This window comes from Ictidomys tridecemlineatus, chromosome 3 (genome assembly GCF_052094955.1).
Source record: "Ictidomys tridecemlineatus isolate mIctTri1 chromosome 3, mIctTri1.hap1, whole genome shotgun sequence".
NCBI lineage: Eukaryota > Metazoa > Chordata > Mammalia > Rodentia > Sciuridae > Ictidomys > Ictidomys tridecemlineatus.
Window position 1 is genome coordinate 35,752,027 of NC_135479.1, and position 19,171 is coordinate 35,771,197.

The 19,171-nt window shown below is 52.5% G+C and overlaps 1 protein-coding gene and 1 long non-coding RNA gene across 4 annotated transcripts; one reads left to right on the top strand and one right to left on the bottom strand.

Moving 5' to 3' along the window:
- Positions 1-418: 418 nt before the first annotated feature.
- LOC120884147 (uncharacterized) lies at positions 419-11,838 on the bottom strand. Of its 2 annotated transcripts, none has more exons than XR_005726413.2 (3): positions 11,704-11,838; positions 2,706-2,779; positions 419-1,728 (listed from the first exon to the last, which is right to left on the bottom strand). It is a non-coding gene; the product is annotated as an uncharacterized LOC120884147 (long non-coding RNA). The 2 variants fall into 2 exon arrangements; XR_005726412.2 differs by lacking the exon at positions 11,704-11,838 and adding an exon at positions 10,596-10,828.
- A 353-nt stretch (positions 11,839-12,191) lies between these two features.
- Positions 12,192-18,820, top strand: Lhx1 (LIM homeobox 1). 2 transcript variants are annotated; one of them, XM_005321524.4, is made up of 5 exons: positions 12,192-12,361; positions 14,510-14,736; positions 14,833-15,110; positions 16,448-16,613; positions 16,980-18,820. In XM_005321524.4, the coding sequence occupies exons 1-5, from the start codon at positions 12,192-12,194 to the stop codon at positions 17,357-17,359; spliced, it is 1,221 nt and encodes a 406-aa protein (XP_005321581.1). In that variant the 3' UTR covers positions 17,360-18,820. The 2 variants fall into 2 exon arrangements, with proteins under 2 accessions (XP_005321581.1, XP_040125042.1); XM_040269108.2 differs by lacking the exon at positions 12,192-12,361 and having other exon boundaries at positions 13,401-14,736.
- Positions 18,821-19,171: the final 351 nt, after the last annotated feature.

Consider the following 19,171-nt stretch of genomic DNA (forward strand, 5'->3'; position numbering starts at 1 on the left):
GTGGAGGAGAAAATATGTGTAAATGTACCAAACACTCCAAAATAGTGCCTGATGTACGGACTGGTACATACAGCTAAAGATGTACACAAGTGCATAAAGCTGAATCTATATTTATAAAGCCTACATGTAAGCATGTATATGATGATATGTACATGGCTGGCCAGCCATGTGACTATGTGTGACAGAGAGTCTGTGTCCACGGCAGGTGTGGGTTTACGTAAGAGGAAAAGCTTTCCGTTGTTTCTATCATGCTTCTCCTAAGTAATCATTGGGAAATGTATATGTCAGAAAACAGTATCTTTCATGCTTAAATATGTCTCAGAATATATAAATGAAACATGATATTGTGCCGACAGAGATGCTGCACATTAACATTGTTTATCATTGATAGAATTAAATAACCCATGCAAAGCCCGGGTAGCATTTCTTACAATTTTATTTAACACTGTTTTGACCAAGCAGCATTTGGCAAGTGTACAAAATACGCTGTAGATTACTGCAACAAAGGCATAATTTGTAGGATATAATACACAAAACATGAGAAGGATAACAGAAGAGTGTCATCTAGAATCCCAACTGCCCCCATCTTTCTTTGGGCTTCCCTTATTCCTCTTCCTGCCCTAAACCTGATTAAAACCCATTCCTTCTCACTTCCCTAGGAGGTCTCTGCATTTGTAGTAAAGGGAGATAAAGTAGAGGGTGAGGATTTGGGGTGGGGGAAGAGATAACACTCCAAGACCTGGTCTCTGGAATGTGTCTACTCCTCCCAGTCTGTCAGAGGCAGACCAGGGGGAGCCCCAGCATGGGTTCAAACAGTGAGGCCAAAGGAAGCGTTTTTATAGGTTCCACAGACCCTCAGGTTGACTGACAAAGTTATCCATTCAGAAGGAAGGAAAGGAAGCACCAAACTTATCAAATTGAGGGTAAATCCTTCCTGAAAAGATTCACAGAGACTGTCCCTTGCGTCTCTTGTTTAAGGGGAAGCCCAAATGAGAAAAGGCTTGTAGATCACCTGGTCACAGGCCTGCCAGCTCTCACCTTTCAGACCCAGTGCTGAACAGTGAACTAGAATTCTGCCTCCATTATGAATGGCCTGAGACAAAGAAAACCTAGAGTCCAGAAAGTCAGAGTCTTCCTCTACAAGGTCAAAGTGGGTCGTGAGCCACGCACGAGCATCAGACAAGCTGAAAACACTTCCTCACCAGCCACTGGGCAGCAAAAAGAAATCCCACTTAATCCCCAGGGATGATGAATACATGGCACTTGTAAGTCTTTCCAAACTTGCCAAGGACTTATTCATCTCCTGAGTCAGGGCCAAGATCCCACATGGCACCTCAGTGCCTCACTCTCCAACATCTGTCACCACCCTCCCTGGGCTTCATCTTTGGCAAGACTGAAATGAGAACCTCCTCCCTCTGCCTGCCTTCCTGCATTCAAAGTTTCCCTCGCTATCTTTTCTCCTACGGAGATTTCCTAGGACTGGAAGGAGAAGGAGACCAAGTCCAACCCGAACAGCAATTGGACTCACCCCCCCCCCCCCGCTCCCCAAGTCCCCTGCCACCAGCAGTGGCACCATCTTTTCAGACAGCCCCCAGCCCTCTCCACCAGTGGGGGAATCAGCCAACCTGTGAGGGACAGCTGAACACCGGCATCAGAGAGTACTGTGCCATCCTTGTGCTGCCGAAGTCAGGAAGCTGCTTCTCTGGAACCTGGTGTCGTGGCTATCTCCTGAGTGAACACGGGGTGGAGGGGGAAGAAGAATAAAAAAGTTTCCTAATGTTTGGATTCAAAGTGAGAATGGTAGAAAACATCTAGCAGCGTGTGTCTGCACTCCCCAACACATGCACGCACGCATGCACTCAAGCACACATGCACAGACACGCACGCACGCACGCACACCCTGTCCACACAGACAAGATCATGAATCATCTCGGTGGCTGAACATTTTAGCGTTCAGGACTATTCTCAGAGGCCCAAGGTTTTCAGCCAAATCCCAGGTCTGTGCACAAGGACACTGCATAAATCCCTCCCCTTATGAAAGGCCAGCCCGAGCAGATGGGACCACTCTTAAGTAAACTGTAGAGCCCTCCCTTCACCCAGCTCGGCAGAAGCTGCAGAGGGCTGGCCCTACTAGCCCAGGGAGCAGAAACCAGAATGGAGCAAAAAAAAGGGGCAGAAGCTGCTAATTCTGAGGCTCCTGTTCACATCCCCAGATTCTCTCTCTGAGGGGAGTTGTCCCTTTGACCACACAATCCTCCCCACCCTCCCTGAGGGGGAATCAGATCTTAAAGTCAGGCCACTACTGCAGAACAAGTGGTGGCCAGAGGTTAGAAATCAGACACTTGGGAGAGCTGGCTGCTCAGAGGATGGATGTGAGAGGCCAGGGCTTCTCCAACCCAGTTTTTTCTCCAGGCCAAGTCTGGGAAATAACCTCATGGCATCCCCAATTTCAGCTAACCTGCTTCATTAATATTTATTAAACAAAAGATTATTTTTGAGAGAGAGAGAGAGAGAGAGAGAGAGAAAGGAATAAGAAAGGACCAGGTAGTCTGTACCAACTTGCACCCTAGCTCCTCCTCCTCTTCCCAGGTATGTCAGGAAGACACAAGGCAGGTGGATGGAGAAAGAGAGACAGACTCAGGCACCCCAGGTGCTCACCAAGAAATGCACGGACTGTGAAATTACACCAGGGCTGGACAACTTACCACCACACTGGAACCCTTGGGGTACTGAAATAATTAACTTGCTAATCAGCTACACCTTGCTCTTTCCTTTCTTCCTGGAAAAAAAAAAAATTTTTTTTTTTGCAGATCGCCTTCTCATGAGGTTCCTAAGTCAGTCACTTGGAGACAAACGATGCTTTTGAAGAAATATGCTCTGTCGCCATGTTGACTGAAATGGGTCATTTCAAGTCAGATCTCCTCCCTCTCCCATCCCTTCCCACAGGCCTCAGAGATAGAATGTTTCTGGAGATGCAGGGTTTTTCCTCCCCCTCCGAAGCACAGAGCTTTTCCATCTCCGCTAAGCTTTCTCGCTTTGGGCCCTCTTTAGCCCGCTTGCTGGCGTTAAACAGCCGGGATCCATGTGGAGAAAAGAGGATTGATTAGAATCGTAATAATAATCCCTGGCATTCGTCTGGCTTTAGCGTTCACAAAGTGTTTTCACACATTATCTCATTCGGTCAGAGGAGGTCGGGAGCTGGTAGGGAACTCAGCAAGCATTTAACCCATTCCCCTTGTGTTACAGATGAGGAAACTGAGGCCCAGACAGGTTAATTATCTTCCTCAAAGGCTGGGCATGGTGTGGCCAGGTCCCCTGCTTATTGTCTAGGGGGCCTGTGCTGCCTGAGGGTCTCTGAAAAGAGGGGAAGACCATGACCACCTTTTCATTCCACGGGGGGGCCAGGGTGGGGAGAGAAGAAAGAAAAAGGAGATTAACCAAGATATGAAAAAATGAAGATTAGAATATGAGACTGAATGAAAGTTACTCCTATAAGAAATTGCTGGTAAAGGGTTGGATGGAGGGGAGATGCTAAATGTAAGTCCCGAATGGAACACTAATTCACAGACTTCCCCTACTTTTCTGTCTCCTCACCTCCCCAGTTATGAAAATGTGAGCATTATGCACTTTGGGAATTCAAAGGCAAGACAAGGGGTGGGGGCTTTTCTTGGATTCAAATCAGGGACCTACACTCTCAAGGGTTCGCAGCATGATGGGCTCTGGGCTCGCTTGTGCCTGTTTGTGTCCACGCAAGACGTTAGATTTAGCGGTGAAAAACAGTCATCTTGATCCTTTCACAGATCAGATGATTTGCAAATTAATGGCTCTTTCCCCCCCAAGGCTCTGAGGTTAAAAAGGATTCCTGTCTAGAGGAGGAGGAGAACCGGAAGGCAGAAAAATATAAAACATGAAAAGAAAGCAAAACTGACATGATTATGCCTGGAACATACTTCCCTGTGAATGGCATGTGTGTGGCTATGGGTCTGCATTTCCATGGAGCCGTCTGTCCCCACTGCCCAAGCCTGTTGGAAGGTAAGCGGCTCCTTTGTGTGTTCGTTTATTACTAAGCCCAACTCTTTTTCCCTCTAAAACTCCTTCTTCTCCCTGTTGAGCTGACCATGCTTCTGGATTTATGAAGAGAGATGTTTTAGCAGAAATCCCCTAGAGTGTCCCATCAGCCCTAAATCCCAGGCCCGCTCACCCCCCTCAGACCCCATGACACACAGCATGCCAACACGGCTTCCTCTTGCCTATGCATTAGCCATCCATTGTGGCAACCTGACATCTCTCACACATAAAACCGTAAGAGAGAAATAAAATATCTGTCTCTTGGCGAAAATAAAGCTTTGCCTCCCTCCTGATGTATAGGATATAAAATAAAGCCGCGGCTCCAATAGTGGCTTTTCCTTATGCCGAAGTTGCCTTTGCACACACGGAGACAATGAAGACGGATGGTTTGGGACGAGGCCCAACCTCCTGGGGCCGCCTTCACCCTCTTTTATTATAGTTTCTCCCCCAACCCCGCCTTTCTCTTTCTTCTTCACTTTCTTTCCTTTCTGGTTTGGATTTGCCTTTTAGATGCCCTTCTCTTTCTTTCCCCTGGAACTTTAGTACACTTACTCACTTTTTTCCTAAAGCCTAACAGAGATGGGGCAGGGGAGGGGGCAAGTTTCTCACCTTCTCAGATAAACATGCTGGCCATCTCTCCTGGCCTCCTTGTTCTCCCCATCCCCAACTCTCTCTGGACCTCCAGTCCCTATGAGTCATTTTCTTGATATTGCTTGGGGATTTGCTTTGGTCAAATGTACAAATGTTCCCAAGGGACAATTAAGAATGTGTTGGGGGGGGGGCGGGTGAATTTTTTCTAAAATGCTCCCCTCCACCCCTTCTTCCTCTCTGTGGCCTGGGTGGTTTATGGATCTCTACATCTATTTATTTAGCCTCTGAGGAGGCCAACAGAGTACAACTTCTACCTCACAGGGGTTCGAGTTGACATTCACTTTTAAAACCCAAGCCTCAAAACTGCATTACCAGACAGACTAGAGACCTCAGACTCCTTCAGCCAACTCAGCAACCAAGGAGTCAATCCAAGTCCAATACTCTCTCCTGGCCCACTCTTCCCAGTCGTGAGAACTAAGGGTGCTGTGGGTAGCAATGATGGATCCCTCCCCATGCCATACAGAGATACCAGAACTATACCTCTCACTCACAGAGGCACAAAGACATGGCCACCTTTCTGCCTCCCACACACTTGATGTTCTTTCCCATGGGGCACCATGTCTACCTTTTTCCTTCTTTGTCCCTGGAGGCCTCACTCTTATCAGATGGCAATTGCTTCCCTCTGGGCTTCTGTCCCTTAACCCACAACTGAGTCTTTTGGTCTCATGAAATCTCTCCCAAGCCTTTCCCAAACCTCATCCTTCCTACTGTTCTCTTTCCATCTACCCCAGGCTGCTTCACAAACCATCCCAAACGTCCCCTGCCTTACTAGGGACTGTAGGACTATCCCAAGTCCCACACCAGTAGAGGAAGTAGAAACCCAAATAAGGATGCAGCTCAGGGATCTGCCACCATCCCCACCACCACCACCAAACAATAGTGGAGAAAGAGCTTTGGGGCAGGAGAGGTACAGCAGAGGGGCATTGGGAGGCTTTCAGCCTCAGAGATTGGGCTCCCCAAGTGGAGGGCTGTAGAACAGCTTCAGTGTGTGTGTGTGTGTGTGTGTGTGTGTGTGAGAGAGAGAGAGAGAGAGAGAGAGAGAGAGAGAGAGAGAGAGAGAGAGAGAAAGAAAGAGAGAGAGAGAGACTGGGGGAGAGAGAGAGAGACAGAGAGAGAGAGATCAGGTTACCCTTATCTGAGACCTTTATTAATGCTGCCCAAACCTGGAGGGGCAAGGCAGCAACAACTATTGAACTCTGCCCAAAAAGGAGGAGGAAGCAAGGAAAGGAGCTTAGAGCTGCCAAGTCCAGCAAGAACTCAATTCCAGTCCCAAAGGTTGTTAGCTTTGGGGTTCTCTCTCTCCACTTGATATCTCTCCAGATATGGGCAGTGACCACTGCGATTAGGTATGGGGAGAGAGTCAATTAGCCAGAGGATTAATTACTCTGAGGCACGAGCCCCGTTTGTCTTCCTTACCGGGTGTGCGTGTGCTCAGACAGAGGAACACGGGCACGCACCCAAATACACATTGTTGTCACGCCGTCTTAGACGTTTTATTTATTTGTTGGATTCCTGCCCAGAGCCGCTCACATGCTTTTCCATGGGCACTGAATCTCCCACCAAAAAACACCGCCTCCTTTTCTCCCGCCCAGGAACACGCCTGTCACACACGGCACACTCTCTGGGTTCCAGCCCAAGCCCCCCCTGGGAACAGCAGGGTCCTGGATACAAGCCTTTCCCTGCCACCTTCTTTTATTATTTATTTATTTATTTTTGTCACTGGCTGTCTTTCTGGGTCTCTTTTTCCGTTTCTTTTGCTCTACTCCTGGGTGAATTTCTCCGGACACATTTTCCTTTTATTCTCTCTTGCTTTTTTCCCCTCAAACCTTCTCTCCTTTTCTCCCCCCCCCCCGCCCCGCCCCCAGTTCCCTGTCCTTCTCACTTCTCCAGCGCACCTTCTCCTTTCCGAGGCTGTCCAAAACCTCTTTGCTCCACGGCACTGGCGCTGACTCGCATCTGAGATCAGCAGGCTGGTCCTCGACCTCGCTGCTCCACCCGCCCTCTTCCCCATACCCCGGGTCCCCCCAGCCCTCGTGGGAAGTCAGTGTTGTTTACCCAGGCCAGGCGCACACCATGACGACCTGCCGGATGCTGCTCTTTCTCGGTCCCACTGTCCCTCCTTCCACCATTGCCCAAGCCCCGCTAGGAAAACGTGGCTAGGGGCAAAGTACACACCGCTCCCCGACCCCGTCAATTTCTCACCTTCAATAGTGCACTCATGAAGAGATCTCGGGCAAGCCCCCTAACTTAGGTTTCTCCTAACTTGGGTTTCCTCTCCCGGAAAGTGGAGTTAATACCGATCCCTTTCCCCCACCTCCAACCCCCTGACTATGCCACTCAGGGGAGACAAACTGTAAAGTACTGGACGTAAGTAGATATTTCGTGGAGAAAGTGATGGAATGAGATAAGGCAACCCGAATCACGGAGAGGACAGATGGGAAGGGAAGGAACAGGAGAAGTCATCCATCAGAACGCAAGGACCCTGGCCTAACAGTTCCCTATTCGCACATGCTGCATCCTCACCCAATCTGCGAAGTTTGCGTGGCTTCCCGGACCCGCGGCGTTCAGGGATACCGGCTAGGTCCTTCCTCCCCATCCCTTGACCAGCCTGCAGAATACGCCAGTCTGCGGCTCTACGAAGAGGAACCACCCAGAGCCAGGGCAGCCCCAGGAGTCTACTTTCTCCGTCTTATCACCCTTTTGCGGGCCCATAGACTGAACTGGAGAGGAAAGAGGAGGGAAGTGGCCAGAGGCGGCCACAGCTCTCTCAGGATCGATAGCAGCCGTCCCTGTTCTGTTCGAGTCAATCCGGAACGTGGGAGGAAGGAGGGGTGGTGGGGCTCAGGATCTAGAAGGCCTCGGGATCAAAGAGGATGTTAGTGGGAGCGCCTTTTAGCCCCTCAAACAGAGACGCTTGAAGAGGGCTGGCAGAATACACCCAACCCCCAATTTCCAGACAGGGTCTCTCCTCTTGTACTGATTTTCAAGGGCTTCTCAGAAAAAGAAATCGGGACCGAAAACAACTTCCTGGACCCTCTGGGTCCTTCTCCGAGGGTGCGGTGGGAATGGGTGTACAGGATTCTGTAGCCATCGGGGGACCAACCTCCAAACTGAAATTCATGGCACCTGTCCAGAATTTACAATGTCCCAGGAAGGTGTACGTGGCTTGTTGGTCTGTGTGACTTTGAAGGATGTGGGGTAGGAAAGCGCTTGTGTACTGGAGGATGCAGACAGTAAGTATGGCGTTGGGTGAGGAGGGCAGGTTGGTGCTTTTCCTTGAGAGGACATTCGTTTCAATACAGAACTGAGATGAGTGACTTCGGAGGTGGAGAATTTAGAAAGATGAGTCAGGTATTTTTTTCCTCCATGTCTCTATAATCAATTGCATTAAAATAAAAGTTCAATAAAAACAAATAGTCGCTCTCTCTCAATTTCTCCACACAAAACATTAATCTGGTGTGCTGTTGCTGTGTAAGCATTTAATCTGGACTTTAAACCTAGAATTCAGGAGCCAAGAGGCAAGCCCTGCCTTGCGCTCCTTCAACCCCTTGTAGACGCTGGGGTTAGTACCGCTGACTTGTTTACTGAGCCATCTGGACCCCGGGACAAACAGACCTAGGAACCAGAGCCAGCGTCGGGTCCTCGGCCCAATTCCCCTACTGCACTAAAGCGCCGCAAGGAATCCTCTTTCCCCGACATCTGGGTCCCGGGGTCCCTTCACCCCCAAACGGAAAGAGCAACCTCTTCCTGCCCACCCAAGGAAGCAGCGGGCCTCGGGTTCGGAAAGGGCCGGGAGCTTAGTCCAGCTGCCACACAGGTCCCCGTCTACAGTCCTTTTCCAGCTCCCCCACCCTGTGGCTCCACTGTTTTGCATGAGAAGGAGCCCAGCTGGGGTGGAGGCGGGGGTATGCCACCTGGGACTAGGGCTGCTATAGATTCCAAAAAGAGGCGGTTGAGTGGAGGTCGCTAGCGGCTAGCACTGGGACAACTGGGCTAGGGGGACCTGGAGACCGCTCTGCTGCTCTGGCTCTTCCAGGAGAGTTTCACCTAGCTGCGAGCTGAGAGGTGCCTCGCAGACCGGTGTACCACGCTGCTCTTTGCGCCTCCGGGGTGCCAGAATACAGGGTTCTGGTCGGCTTGCTCTAGGGTACATCAGGTCCGCAGGGAGAGCTCCAACTCCGCGCCCGCAGAGTACGCCGGCTAAATGGTAGAGCCGCCCTCTCTACCCGTGCCGCTGCCCAGAGTTTCCGCCTGGGAAAGACTGGCGGATGGGTGGGTGTGCCGGAGCTAAAGAGCCGGCAGCCCTGCCCCAGCCCGCAGCTGGAAGCCGGAGCCCAGGTGTGTAAGTGCTGCAGGTGCAGAGAAGGCATTAGAAGACTGGCTCCCTGAGGTCGCCTCGGGGCCGAAAACCCTAGAGGCATAGAAGGGACCTTGGCAGCTCCAGTGAAAACTTAACGCCCTCAATGATTTAACAAGGCAATGACTGCCGGAGGGCTTCCGAGTTGCCGGAATGTGCCCGCCGAGAGAGAAAAGGGGCGTTGGCAGAGACCTAAAATCCAACAACCTCACCCAACGCCAGCCGAATTCAATGTAGCGCTTTCCCTGTTCGTCCGAAGAGGGTATCCTATTTCTGCGGAGCTGGATTCCCTGACAATCCAGATTCGTTGCTACTACGTTTCTTCGGCATTTCCCCTAAGGCTCTCCCCCACATAGCTTGAGTGATCAAAAGGCCAATTCCAAAATATAAACTAAACCTTGCTTTTTTCTTACTAGGGCTAAATGCACCTTTCTAGAATCTCCTCCCTAAAAACAAAAATGTGGAGCAAAATTGGGATCGCGGAGACCTACCACCTCAGACTCCATGTCGTGAGAAATCCAGGTTGAGCCTAGAAAAAGTGCAGTAGAAACAATTTGGGGGTTGACTTGAGTACTCCGGAAAACTAGAGTGACTCTTAGAGGATCAGCCTCTCCGGATCCGGATTCGACCCCCACCCCCCACTTTCAGGCAAATCCGCCCGTGAGGGCAGTGGTCCTGAATTTATGCCTGAAATGGAACTACGGAGACAATATGCTCCCTAAGGAGTGAGCACTGGAAGGCATGGTCTGCTGTTTTCTGGGGAGGTTGGTGCCAGCCTGAAACCTGAACGGTGGACAGATTGGAAGCCGGGCACACTATGCCAGTGCATTACACACGTCCATTTACTGCAGGCCCTCTGTGGCGCCCCAGGAACTCCTCCTCCTCCCTCCTTCCCACCGCCACTATCACTGCCCCCCAGCTGCCGGAGCCCCCGCGGTTTCCCTCCTAGTCGTTTGTTTTTGTTTGCAAAAGGTGTCTCCGGATCACAATTTTCTCACAACTTCCCGCCGGGATTTAGACTCCTCACCGGAGGCACTTCCCCACCCACTCCTTCCCCCACCTGGGCGCCGCGCCTCGGGTCTCCCCCGCCCCCACCAGGAAACGACCGAATCAACTTTCCAAGAGCGCGCTGCAGGAGAACGACACCCAGATCACCCAGACACCGGACCCAGCGGACTTTGGATGCACTGGGGGAGGGGATATAGAAATAGGGACGGGAGGAGGGAGAGTCAGCTGCCAAGCGCCCCCTGCCTCCCCAAAGACTCGCGCTGTGCCCGTGGCAAACTTTCAGGCCAAATAAAGCAAGCCGAGGGGTGGGGGAAGTGAGGGTAGTGGGGATGCCAACACGCGGTGAATTGCAAAAGCTACGCTGTGCACTGGGGCTGCTGAGCTCCACCGGCCGCACCCCAACCTTAGACAAGGCTCTATCTGGGATTGCCCCTACCTCCTACAGAACTCTGGTCTCTGCCTGCGCCTATTCTCGCCCTCTCTGTCCCTCCCACTGAAACCGACGCCTTACCGAAGCAGGAGGAGGCCAGGGCACCTCGCTGCCCGTCGCCGGTGCCGCGCGGGGCCGTAAGTACCGACACTGATCCTCTAAACGCGGTCTCCCCGCACTCTCCCGGGCCGGGGGATGCAGAATGGTTTACAGAGGGACCGCGAGGCGCTGATTGGTCGCAGCCCGCCGTGACGTCGGCGGGCGCTGCATTAAGGCGAGGGGGCTTCCAGAGCTCAGCCAACAGGCAGAAGCAGTGACCGAGCCGCTGGAGCTGGGGAGAGACGCACCCGGGTGGCTGACTGGGGCAGAATACCAGGGACGCGCGCCGGGAGAAAGCCACCAAGGAGCCGCTGCCCGACTTGCGACAACGGCAGTCCGCGCCAAACTGTTCCAGCCGCTGGCCTACTGTAGGCGCTGCATGAGGACATTATTTTAAAGCTCTCCAAGCGGCCCCCTCCCCCCGACTCCTCCCGCTGCAAAAGGAAAAAAAGGGGGGGAAGGAGACTATAAAGGAAACCCAGATTTGCCGCCACAACGAAAAGAGAGGGGGGAAAAGGGAAAAGAAAAGAAAGTAGAGCGACTGTGGGTTTGGACGCAAGCAGCCGCTGGAGCGTGGGCCGAGCGATGCCGGGCTGCGCGCCCAGGCGGCTGAGAGTTGTGACTGAAGCCACGATGCACTGCCAGGCACGCTGAAGAGCCAGAAGGCATTGCCTCTCCAAAGGAACCCAGGCGCAGGGAGGGCCGCCTCGAGGACCAGGAGGCCGCCCGGCAGGCCACCAGCCGAGGTGACCGGGCTGGGCGGTGGGGAGCTAGAAAGTGCGTCCGTCCGAAGTTGTCACTCTCCGTTTTCGATTGACACAAACACTTCTCCAAAAGGGGGGAAACCTAAGCAACAACTGCAATCGACAAGATCTCCTACCTTACTCTCCCTCCCACCTCCCCCTTTGGCCTACCCCCGCCCCCTCCCCCAGGCCCAGCGCGGGCGCCTGGCGCGTCCCAACCCGCTGCACTATGCCGGCAGTTTAGGATCCAAAGCTTCTCTACTTGTTTTGTTCTTTTCTTAAAAAACAAAAAACAAAAAAAGAGGGGGAAACCCCGGTGGTGGGCAGCCTAGGACGCACACACCCACCTTCATATCCCGACAAAAGCAGATGCACTTTGACTTCTGACAGCTCTACCTCAAGCCCGGAGAAAACTCAGCGGCGCCTTCCCCGCAACTCGTGCTCCGGGTGTCTTCCTCTTCTTTTCCGTCTCCGTTTTATTTATTTATTTCCGTTCCCGCCGCGGTTCTTGGTGACCTTCATTCCTCCGCAGGCTCTGAGCAGAAGAGTCCCTTTCCCGCCCGCCTGAGACTCCTTTTCCTCGCCTGGGGAGCTGAGGGGGCGTTGCTCCTCCCGGTGGCCCTGGGATTCCCGGGTCACACACTAGCGAGGCACCCCTCGCCCCGCGTCAGCCTCCTTTCCCCCATTTGGTTTCCTGTTGCGGGTTTTGGCTTGCACGGCCAAGAGTGTCTCCTCTTTGGGGAGGGGCTGGGGAGCTGTGCCGTCATCTTCGGGAGTCTACTTCGTCTCTACTTGCTCCTAACTCTCCGGGCCTCACCCGACCAAACCAAAGACCATGGTGCACTGTGCCGGCTGTAAAAGGCCCATCCTGGACCGCTTCCTCTTGAACGTGCTGGACAGGGCCTGGCACGTGAAGTGTGTCCAGTGCTGTGAATGTAAATGCAACCTGACCGAGAAGTGCTTCTCCCGGGAAGGCAAGCTCTACTGTAAGAACGACTTCTTCCGGTGAGTACTTCCCTCCCACGCCTCTGCTGCTCCCTCCCGGCGGGCCCTTCCTGGCCAGCTTCGGATCAGAGGTCAGCGTGGTTAAGGAAGCCGCGTTAGGAGCTGCCGCTGAAGAGGGCAGCCAAGATACACAGGCAGAAGCCTGCCTCTTCGCCAGCTGGCGCCCTGAGCCTCGGGTAGCGGCTACCGGCGTCCTGGAAAGTGTGGGTCGGGGCTTCGCAGCACGTGTCTAGGAAGAAAGAGTGGGAGCCCGCCTCAGCCCTGAAGCCACTCCTAACTTGGAAAAGATAAGGCAGCCTCGGGTGGGTCAGCCCCAGTTCCTATCTTTCCCAAGCCAAGCTCTCCAGCAACTACATCTTAGGGACTCCCCGGATTGTTTCCCTTCCAGGCTGAGCTTAGGAGCCCCTGCTCCTTCCCAGCTACTGCCTTTTGCGTTTGAGACGTCTTGGCGGGAACCACCGAGGCTTTTGGGTGAAGCGCCCCAGACTTTTGCAGTGGTAGTAGTAATAAAGAACTCAGCCTTGAGACCAATCCTGCAGGCCCAGTATTCTTCCCTAAACCCGGACTGGTTTCCAAGTGTAGTCCTGGGCAAACTGCAGCACTGTAGCAAGCAAAGTGCCCCTAGGGTTTTTGTTTTTGTTTTCTGCATCCCCTGCTGGGGTTAGCTGGCAGTTCCGGCGGCTCAACCCTGACCCTGGCTGTGCAGAGCAGACTCCTCTCCAGAGCCCTCCTAGTCACTGTTCAGCCACAGCCCCGCACCTCCTTGTCTAGACCCAACTGGTTCGTAGCTCATTAGAGCCATTAGACTTCTCTATATTCCCTCCCTCGGTTCACCATTTTATTTTTTTTTTTTTTTTTTTAAAGAGACAGTGAGAGAGAGAGGGGGACAGAGAGAGAGAGAGAGAGAATTTTAACATTTATTTATTTTTTCTTAGTTCTTGGCGGACACAACATCTTTGTTGGTATGTGGTGCTGCTGAGGATCGAACCCGGGCCGCACGCATGCTAGGCGAGCGCGCTACCGCTTGAGCCACATCCCCAGCCCCGGTTCACCATTTTAATTGTATTTTCTCAAACTCTCTATTTTACCACCTCATCCGCACAAACACAAGTCAATCAAGAACAGGCGTAAATAGGAATTGTAATTCCACTGTGTGGGTTGGAAACCTCCCAGTATACTGGATGACTTGGTCTCCGCTTTCTTTCAGTTTTTGGTGACATATTAAAATTGATGTATTGGGGGGGGGAGTATCGAGGCCACACGGAATGCTCTGCCCACAGGCCCAGAAAGCGCAGTCCCCAATTCCGATTCAGGACATGTGGTTTGGCTTTACCAGGAATCCTAGAGCAAAGCGCTATGCACGCTGTTATTAGTGGGAGGCTGAGCCTCAGAGCCTCAGCCGGCTGCCCGGTTTTCTCTGCAATGACTGGATCCGAGTCAGAGGGCGGCGAACCATACCCGCTTCCAGCGGGCCCCTGAGGCCTGGCTCGCAGCAAAACTCAGCAAGGCGCCTAAAGCCGGCTCTGCCCCGCCGCTACCCCCACTTGCGCCAATCTGCCAGGCTTTGGGCATGATCGTGGCAGCAGCCCACCTACTGCCACCAGGGCTCTCCGCGACTGTGTTTGTTTTACCCACGGCTAGACAGGACCTTTATCCGTGCGCAGATCCTTTTGTGATTAAAAAAAAAAAAAAAAAGAGGGGATGCTAGGAAAGAAAAACGGCACTCTTGAGCGCGTACATATGGCGCCCTAATTCGAACTTGACTCCTGAAATCTAATTGGAAAATAAGTGTTCCGGTCCCCGTAATCCGCTTCCCCTGTGATCACCTTGCCGCCTTTTTCCAGGACTCTCTTTTTCCCTGGGCCCTGAGGCTGGGGTTGGCCAGCAGTTTGAGTCCCTTCTTCTAACCATGTATTTCCTCTCTCACTTTTCCCGGATGCCCCGCGCTCTCTCCTGCCACCTCACCTGCTCAATCTGTATTCTGCCTTTTTGTCACACTTTCATCTCCCTCTTCTTCCTACTTCTGTTTTTCCTTCCCTGCCTTTCTCCTCCCTTCCTTCCCTCCTCCCTCCACTTCTTTCTTCTGCTCTTTTCTTTCTCCCATTCTCTGTCTTCCCCCCGCCCCTGGTCAACCCCTACCCTCTGCAGATGTTTCGGTACCAAATGCGCGGGCTGTGCGCAGGGCATCTCCCCTAGCGACCTGGTACGGAGAGCGCGGAGCAAAGTCTTTCACCTGAACTGCTTCACCTGCATGATGTGCAACAAACAGCTTTCCACCGGCGAGGAGCTCTACATCATTGACGAAAACAAGTTCGTCTGCAAAGAGGATTACCTAAGTAATAGCAGTGTCGCCAAAGAGAACAGCCTCCATTCTGGTGAGGCCCTGATTCCCAGCTGGCTAGGGGCGGGCGGGTCCTGAGGGAGGGAAGGCCGACCAGGCCCCTGCTCACCAGTCCCTTTCCTCTTCTCAGCCACCACGGGCAGTGACCCCAGTTTGTCTCCGGATTCCCAAGACCCATCGCAGGATGACGCCAAGGACTCGGAGAGCGCTAATGTGTCCGACAAGGAAGGGGGCAGCAACGAGAATGACGACCAGAATCTGGGCGCCAAGCGCAGGGGACCGCGCACCACCATCAAAGCCAAGCAGCTGGAAACGTTGAAGGCAGCCTTCGCTGCTACGCCCAAACCCACACGACACATCCGAGAGCAGCTGGCGCAGGAGACAGGCCTCAACATGCGTGTCATCCAGGTCAGAGTCCTGGCGTGCCACTCCTTCCCCCTGAGGCCCACAGGGCCACTCAGTGCACCCGGTCCAAGCCTGGGACAGCTCTGAGTGGAGGAAGGGAGCGAATCTGTGGTGGCTGGTAGAAAGTGGGGGGGAGGCCAGACTCCCTCCGAACCTTGGAAAAGCTGATGCGCTGATGCGATGCGTGGAACATCAAGAAATCCCTCTTCCGCGCCCAATAGTTGTCATGGATAGAGAGGGGAGTCAAACAGCTAAAACACTGTCATACACCACAAGAACAGTTAGGACCCCTCTTTCTGCACACATCCTGTCCCACCCACCACCCACACCATTAGGAAGGAGTGAAGAGGTTCCTGTGGACTACAGAATGGAGCAGTTCTTCTAGATTCTGCACAACATTTTCTCCCAGTCTCCAACCCCAACTTTGTGGGTCTCTTGCCCCAGTAAGACAAGTCCCAGAGCAGAGACTTCCCCTCCAAAGAAAGGTGGGGGCATCCTGGATTGAAGGGGAAGGAAGTGGTTCGGTGGAGAGTCAGCTCTGCCTGAATGCATTCCGGAGTGGGATGGGGGAGGAGAGGCCATCTGGAGGCTACTGAGCCTATGCATTGGGAGGGGGAGGAAGGTGAGACCTGGGCGGTGGGAGTCTCTGACCCAAGGCTAGATGTGGGATCAAGATGCCTGGAGGCTCTGTGCCTGGGAGATTCGGTGTACTTTTGTGAGTGTGTGGGGCAGCCGGCCCTGAACCGCAGGCTCTGAGACCTTTGAGAGGTCGTGCCAACCTGTGTGTATGAAGTGGAGGGGGGGGGGTTGTGTGTCCGTGTCACTGTGATCACTATTAGTGAGAGGCAGTGGATAAGTATTTGGCAGAGAGTTTGTGCGTAGGTGTGAAGAGAAGATGGTGATTTTGGTCACTGCCCTTGGGAAACAGAGAGTAAGAAGCCGCCCGTGTCTCCGTCACTATCACAGGGTTGTGGGCAGTGGCGGGTTGGGGGGGTTGCTTCAAGGAATCGTGAAAGGGAAGCTGTGTGCATGATACTGTTTTGAAGCGTTTAGTGAATAGGGGTGTAGAGCCCCTCAGAAGCTGTAACTGTGACAGTATGACTGTTGGAAACAATGCGGCTACACAACATCCCCCAGTCGGGAATCCTGCCCACATTTGGCTCAGTGTCTGCCCTGCGCGGTCCTACTCAGAGACCCCACCACTAATTTCATACCTCGCCCCGGAAGCCCAGCGTCGCGCGCGAGTCGGGTATTGGAGGGGTGAGGGGCTGGGTCCCGCCGCACACGCGGACTGGGGAGTGGAGTTTCCGCGGCTTCACTCCGCGGCGTGTGTGCTTCAGGTCTGGTTCCAGAACCGGCGCTCCAAGGAACGCAGGATGAAGCAGCTGAGCGCGCTAGGAGCCCGGCGCCACGCCTTCTTCCGCAGTCCGCGCCGGATGCGGCCGCTAGTGGACCGCCTGGAACCGGGCGAACTCATCCCCAACGGCCCCTTCTCCTTTTACGGAGGTGGGTGCGCGGCCGAGTGGCAGGGCACCGCCAGGCCGGGACTGGCTTCGCTGGAAGCGGGTGGCAGCACGGGAGGCACCCTTTGCTTTGAGTAGAGAAGAGAAGATTCAGGGTAGAGAAGGGAATAAATTCGGGGGAGGTGGTGAGACCAAGGGTCAAATTCCTCACTTTGAACTAGGAAAGTGAGCCGGTAGGGGGGACTAGCGGCTGTCTTTGCGCAAAATTCTCCTCCATGCTCCCAGACCCGCAGGATCCTACCCCCATAAACATCTAGTGCCCCCCCCCCGTGCTCGCCTTCACGCCCTTCCTGTCCTGACAGTCCCGGGGGCCCCCTGCCCTGATATCCTCCTTTCTGCCACTCTGCAGATTACCAGAGTGAGTACTACGGTCCTGGGGGCAACTACGACTTCTTCCCGCAAGGTCCCCCGTCGTCACAGGCCCAAACACCAGTGGACCTACCTTTTGTGCCGTCTTCGGGGCCGTCCGGGACGCCTCTGGGAGGCCTGGAACACCCTCTGCCCGGCCATCATCCGTCCAGCGACGCGCAGCGGTTCACCGATATCCTGGCGCACCCCCCAGGGGACTCACCCAGCCCAGAGCCCAGCCTGCCTGGGTCTCTGCACTCCATGTCCGCTGAGGTCTTCGGGCCCAGCCCGCCCTTCTCCTCACTGTCGGTTAATGGAGGGGCGAGCTACGGAAACCACCTGTCTCACCCCCCTGAAATGAACGAGGCGGCGGTGTGGTAGCGGGGTCTCTCACGGTTCGTGGAGTTTCCTGGTTGTACAGAAATGAACTTTTATTTAAGAAAAAATAGAAAAAAAAAAACATAAGAAGCAAGCCTCCTGCCCCACTTCCTCCAGCCTCGGGGACCATTCTTGGTCTGGGGAGACCAGATGGGAAAGGGGGACACAAAATGGGATCCAAATCCGTTTCGAGGCGGGACTGGGATGTGCGCACTGGATGGCAAGGTTCAGAACTGGGGCTCCGGAAGGGATATGCAGAACTCTCCCCCACCAGAACCGGTATCACTGGACAGATCCACAGGCTGTGTCCCTGGCCGGCGGGCGGCAGAAAGACATCCTGAGAGCCGCAGGCGCACTCAGCCATTGGTGATGCCGGGAGCCTTGGGGAGGGAGGCTGTGAGGCGCGCAGCCAGGTGAGGGAGGCGAAGCCGCCGGCGCGCTCCCGGGCCAGCCCGAAGGGTTGGAGCCCTGAGATATCCCCTGTTAGTGTCTCAGAGTTCAGCGACAGCGACAACAAACTCTTATAGCTTCAGAAACACCGACCTGCTGTGCATCAGGTGGGACTATATATATATATATATTTTGTCTGGGTTTTTGTTTTTTGTTTTTGCCAAAATTGCAAGATTCTAAATGTATAGCCCTCAGTATCAACTCTTCTACCTTCACAAAACTCTACACGCAGAGATACACACAAACACACTGGTTAGGATGGTCTCCAGCCAGACCACTCAGTAAAATGACTTGAACATCGGCTGTACATGAAAAGTATTCTACCTTTACACACAAAAGTTTAAAAAAAAAGACTATTGAACTAAAAACAGTCAACTGTTTACGTATAATGTTAAATTCAGGAGTTCAGTGTTTTACTAATATATCCTGTTTTGAAACCTCTTGTTCAAAAAAATGTTTTGAGCAATCAACCAAAATTGTTATTTTTCTTTTCCTGTAGATGTTCTGACAGATTTGCAGGGCTTTCAGCTCACTGTGCTAGTATGTAAAAAAGTGTTGTTTACGCGAGGCAAAGAAAACATGATATTCAGACAGTTGCCAAATAGAATAATTATAGCACAAATACTGTAAAGGTGCCTGGCACCAGCAACCTGAGAAAGTGTTAAAAAAAAAAAAAGTGTTACAAGGTTTAAAAAAAAAAAACATCTTTGCTAATTTTTAGTCCTGTTGAACATTCATGGAATTGTTAATATGACTTATATAGACCCACACAGGTTTTATTTTTGTGTCTTTAAAATAAAAGTCCAAAATATTTAAATTTTATGGTCAAATATGCAGTCAACAGCTGCTACTTTTTTCTTCATATATTAAATTTCTCATATGTCTTTTATTGTTCTAATAAACCTAAGCTTGTGTGACCTCCAGTGCATATTAGACCATTCACTGTATGAAAGAAAACATGTTGAATAAATTTGTGAGTTTTTAATAAAAATAGAAAACCTGATGTTTAGATAACTGGTGTGGTATTTGATGATTTCAGCTGACTAGAGGGAAGCCCTGAGGGGTACTGAGAGGGTCTCAGAAGCTAGAAGAGAAGCAGGATTGGGCTGATGTATCTGTTTTTGCCTTGGCTATGGCTGAACTCCTCTACTAATGCCAGCCAAGCTTTACTCCATGGCTTCCTGCTGCTATTAAATACAGATTTGTACTCTGTGGATTTAACTGATACAGTTGAAGAGATATTTGCTGATAAGTTAATATAGAATTTAAAATAGAAATGAAATCCCTGGCTAAAAAAAATGAGTGGTCCCAGCCTGTGATTAGGCATGAGAGCCAGAGCATTCTCTCTCCCCTTCTCTCTGTACA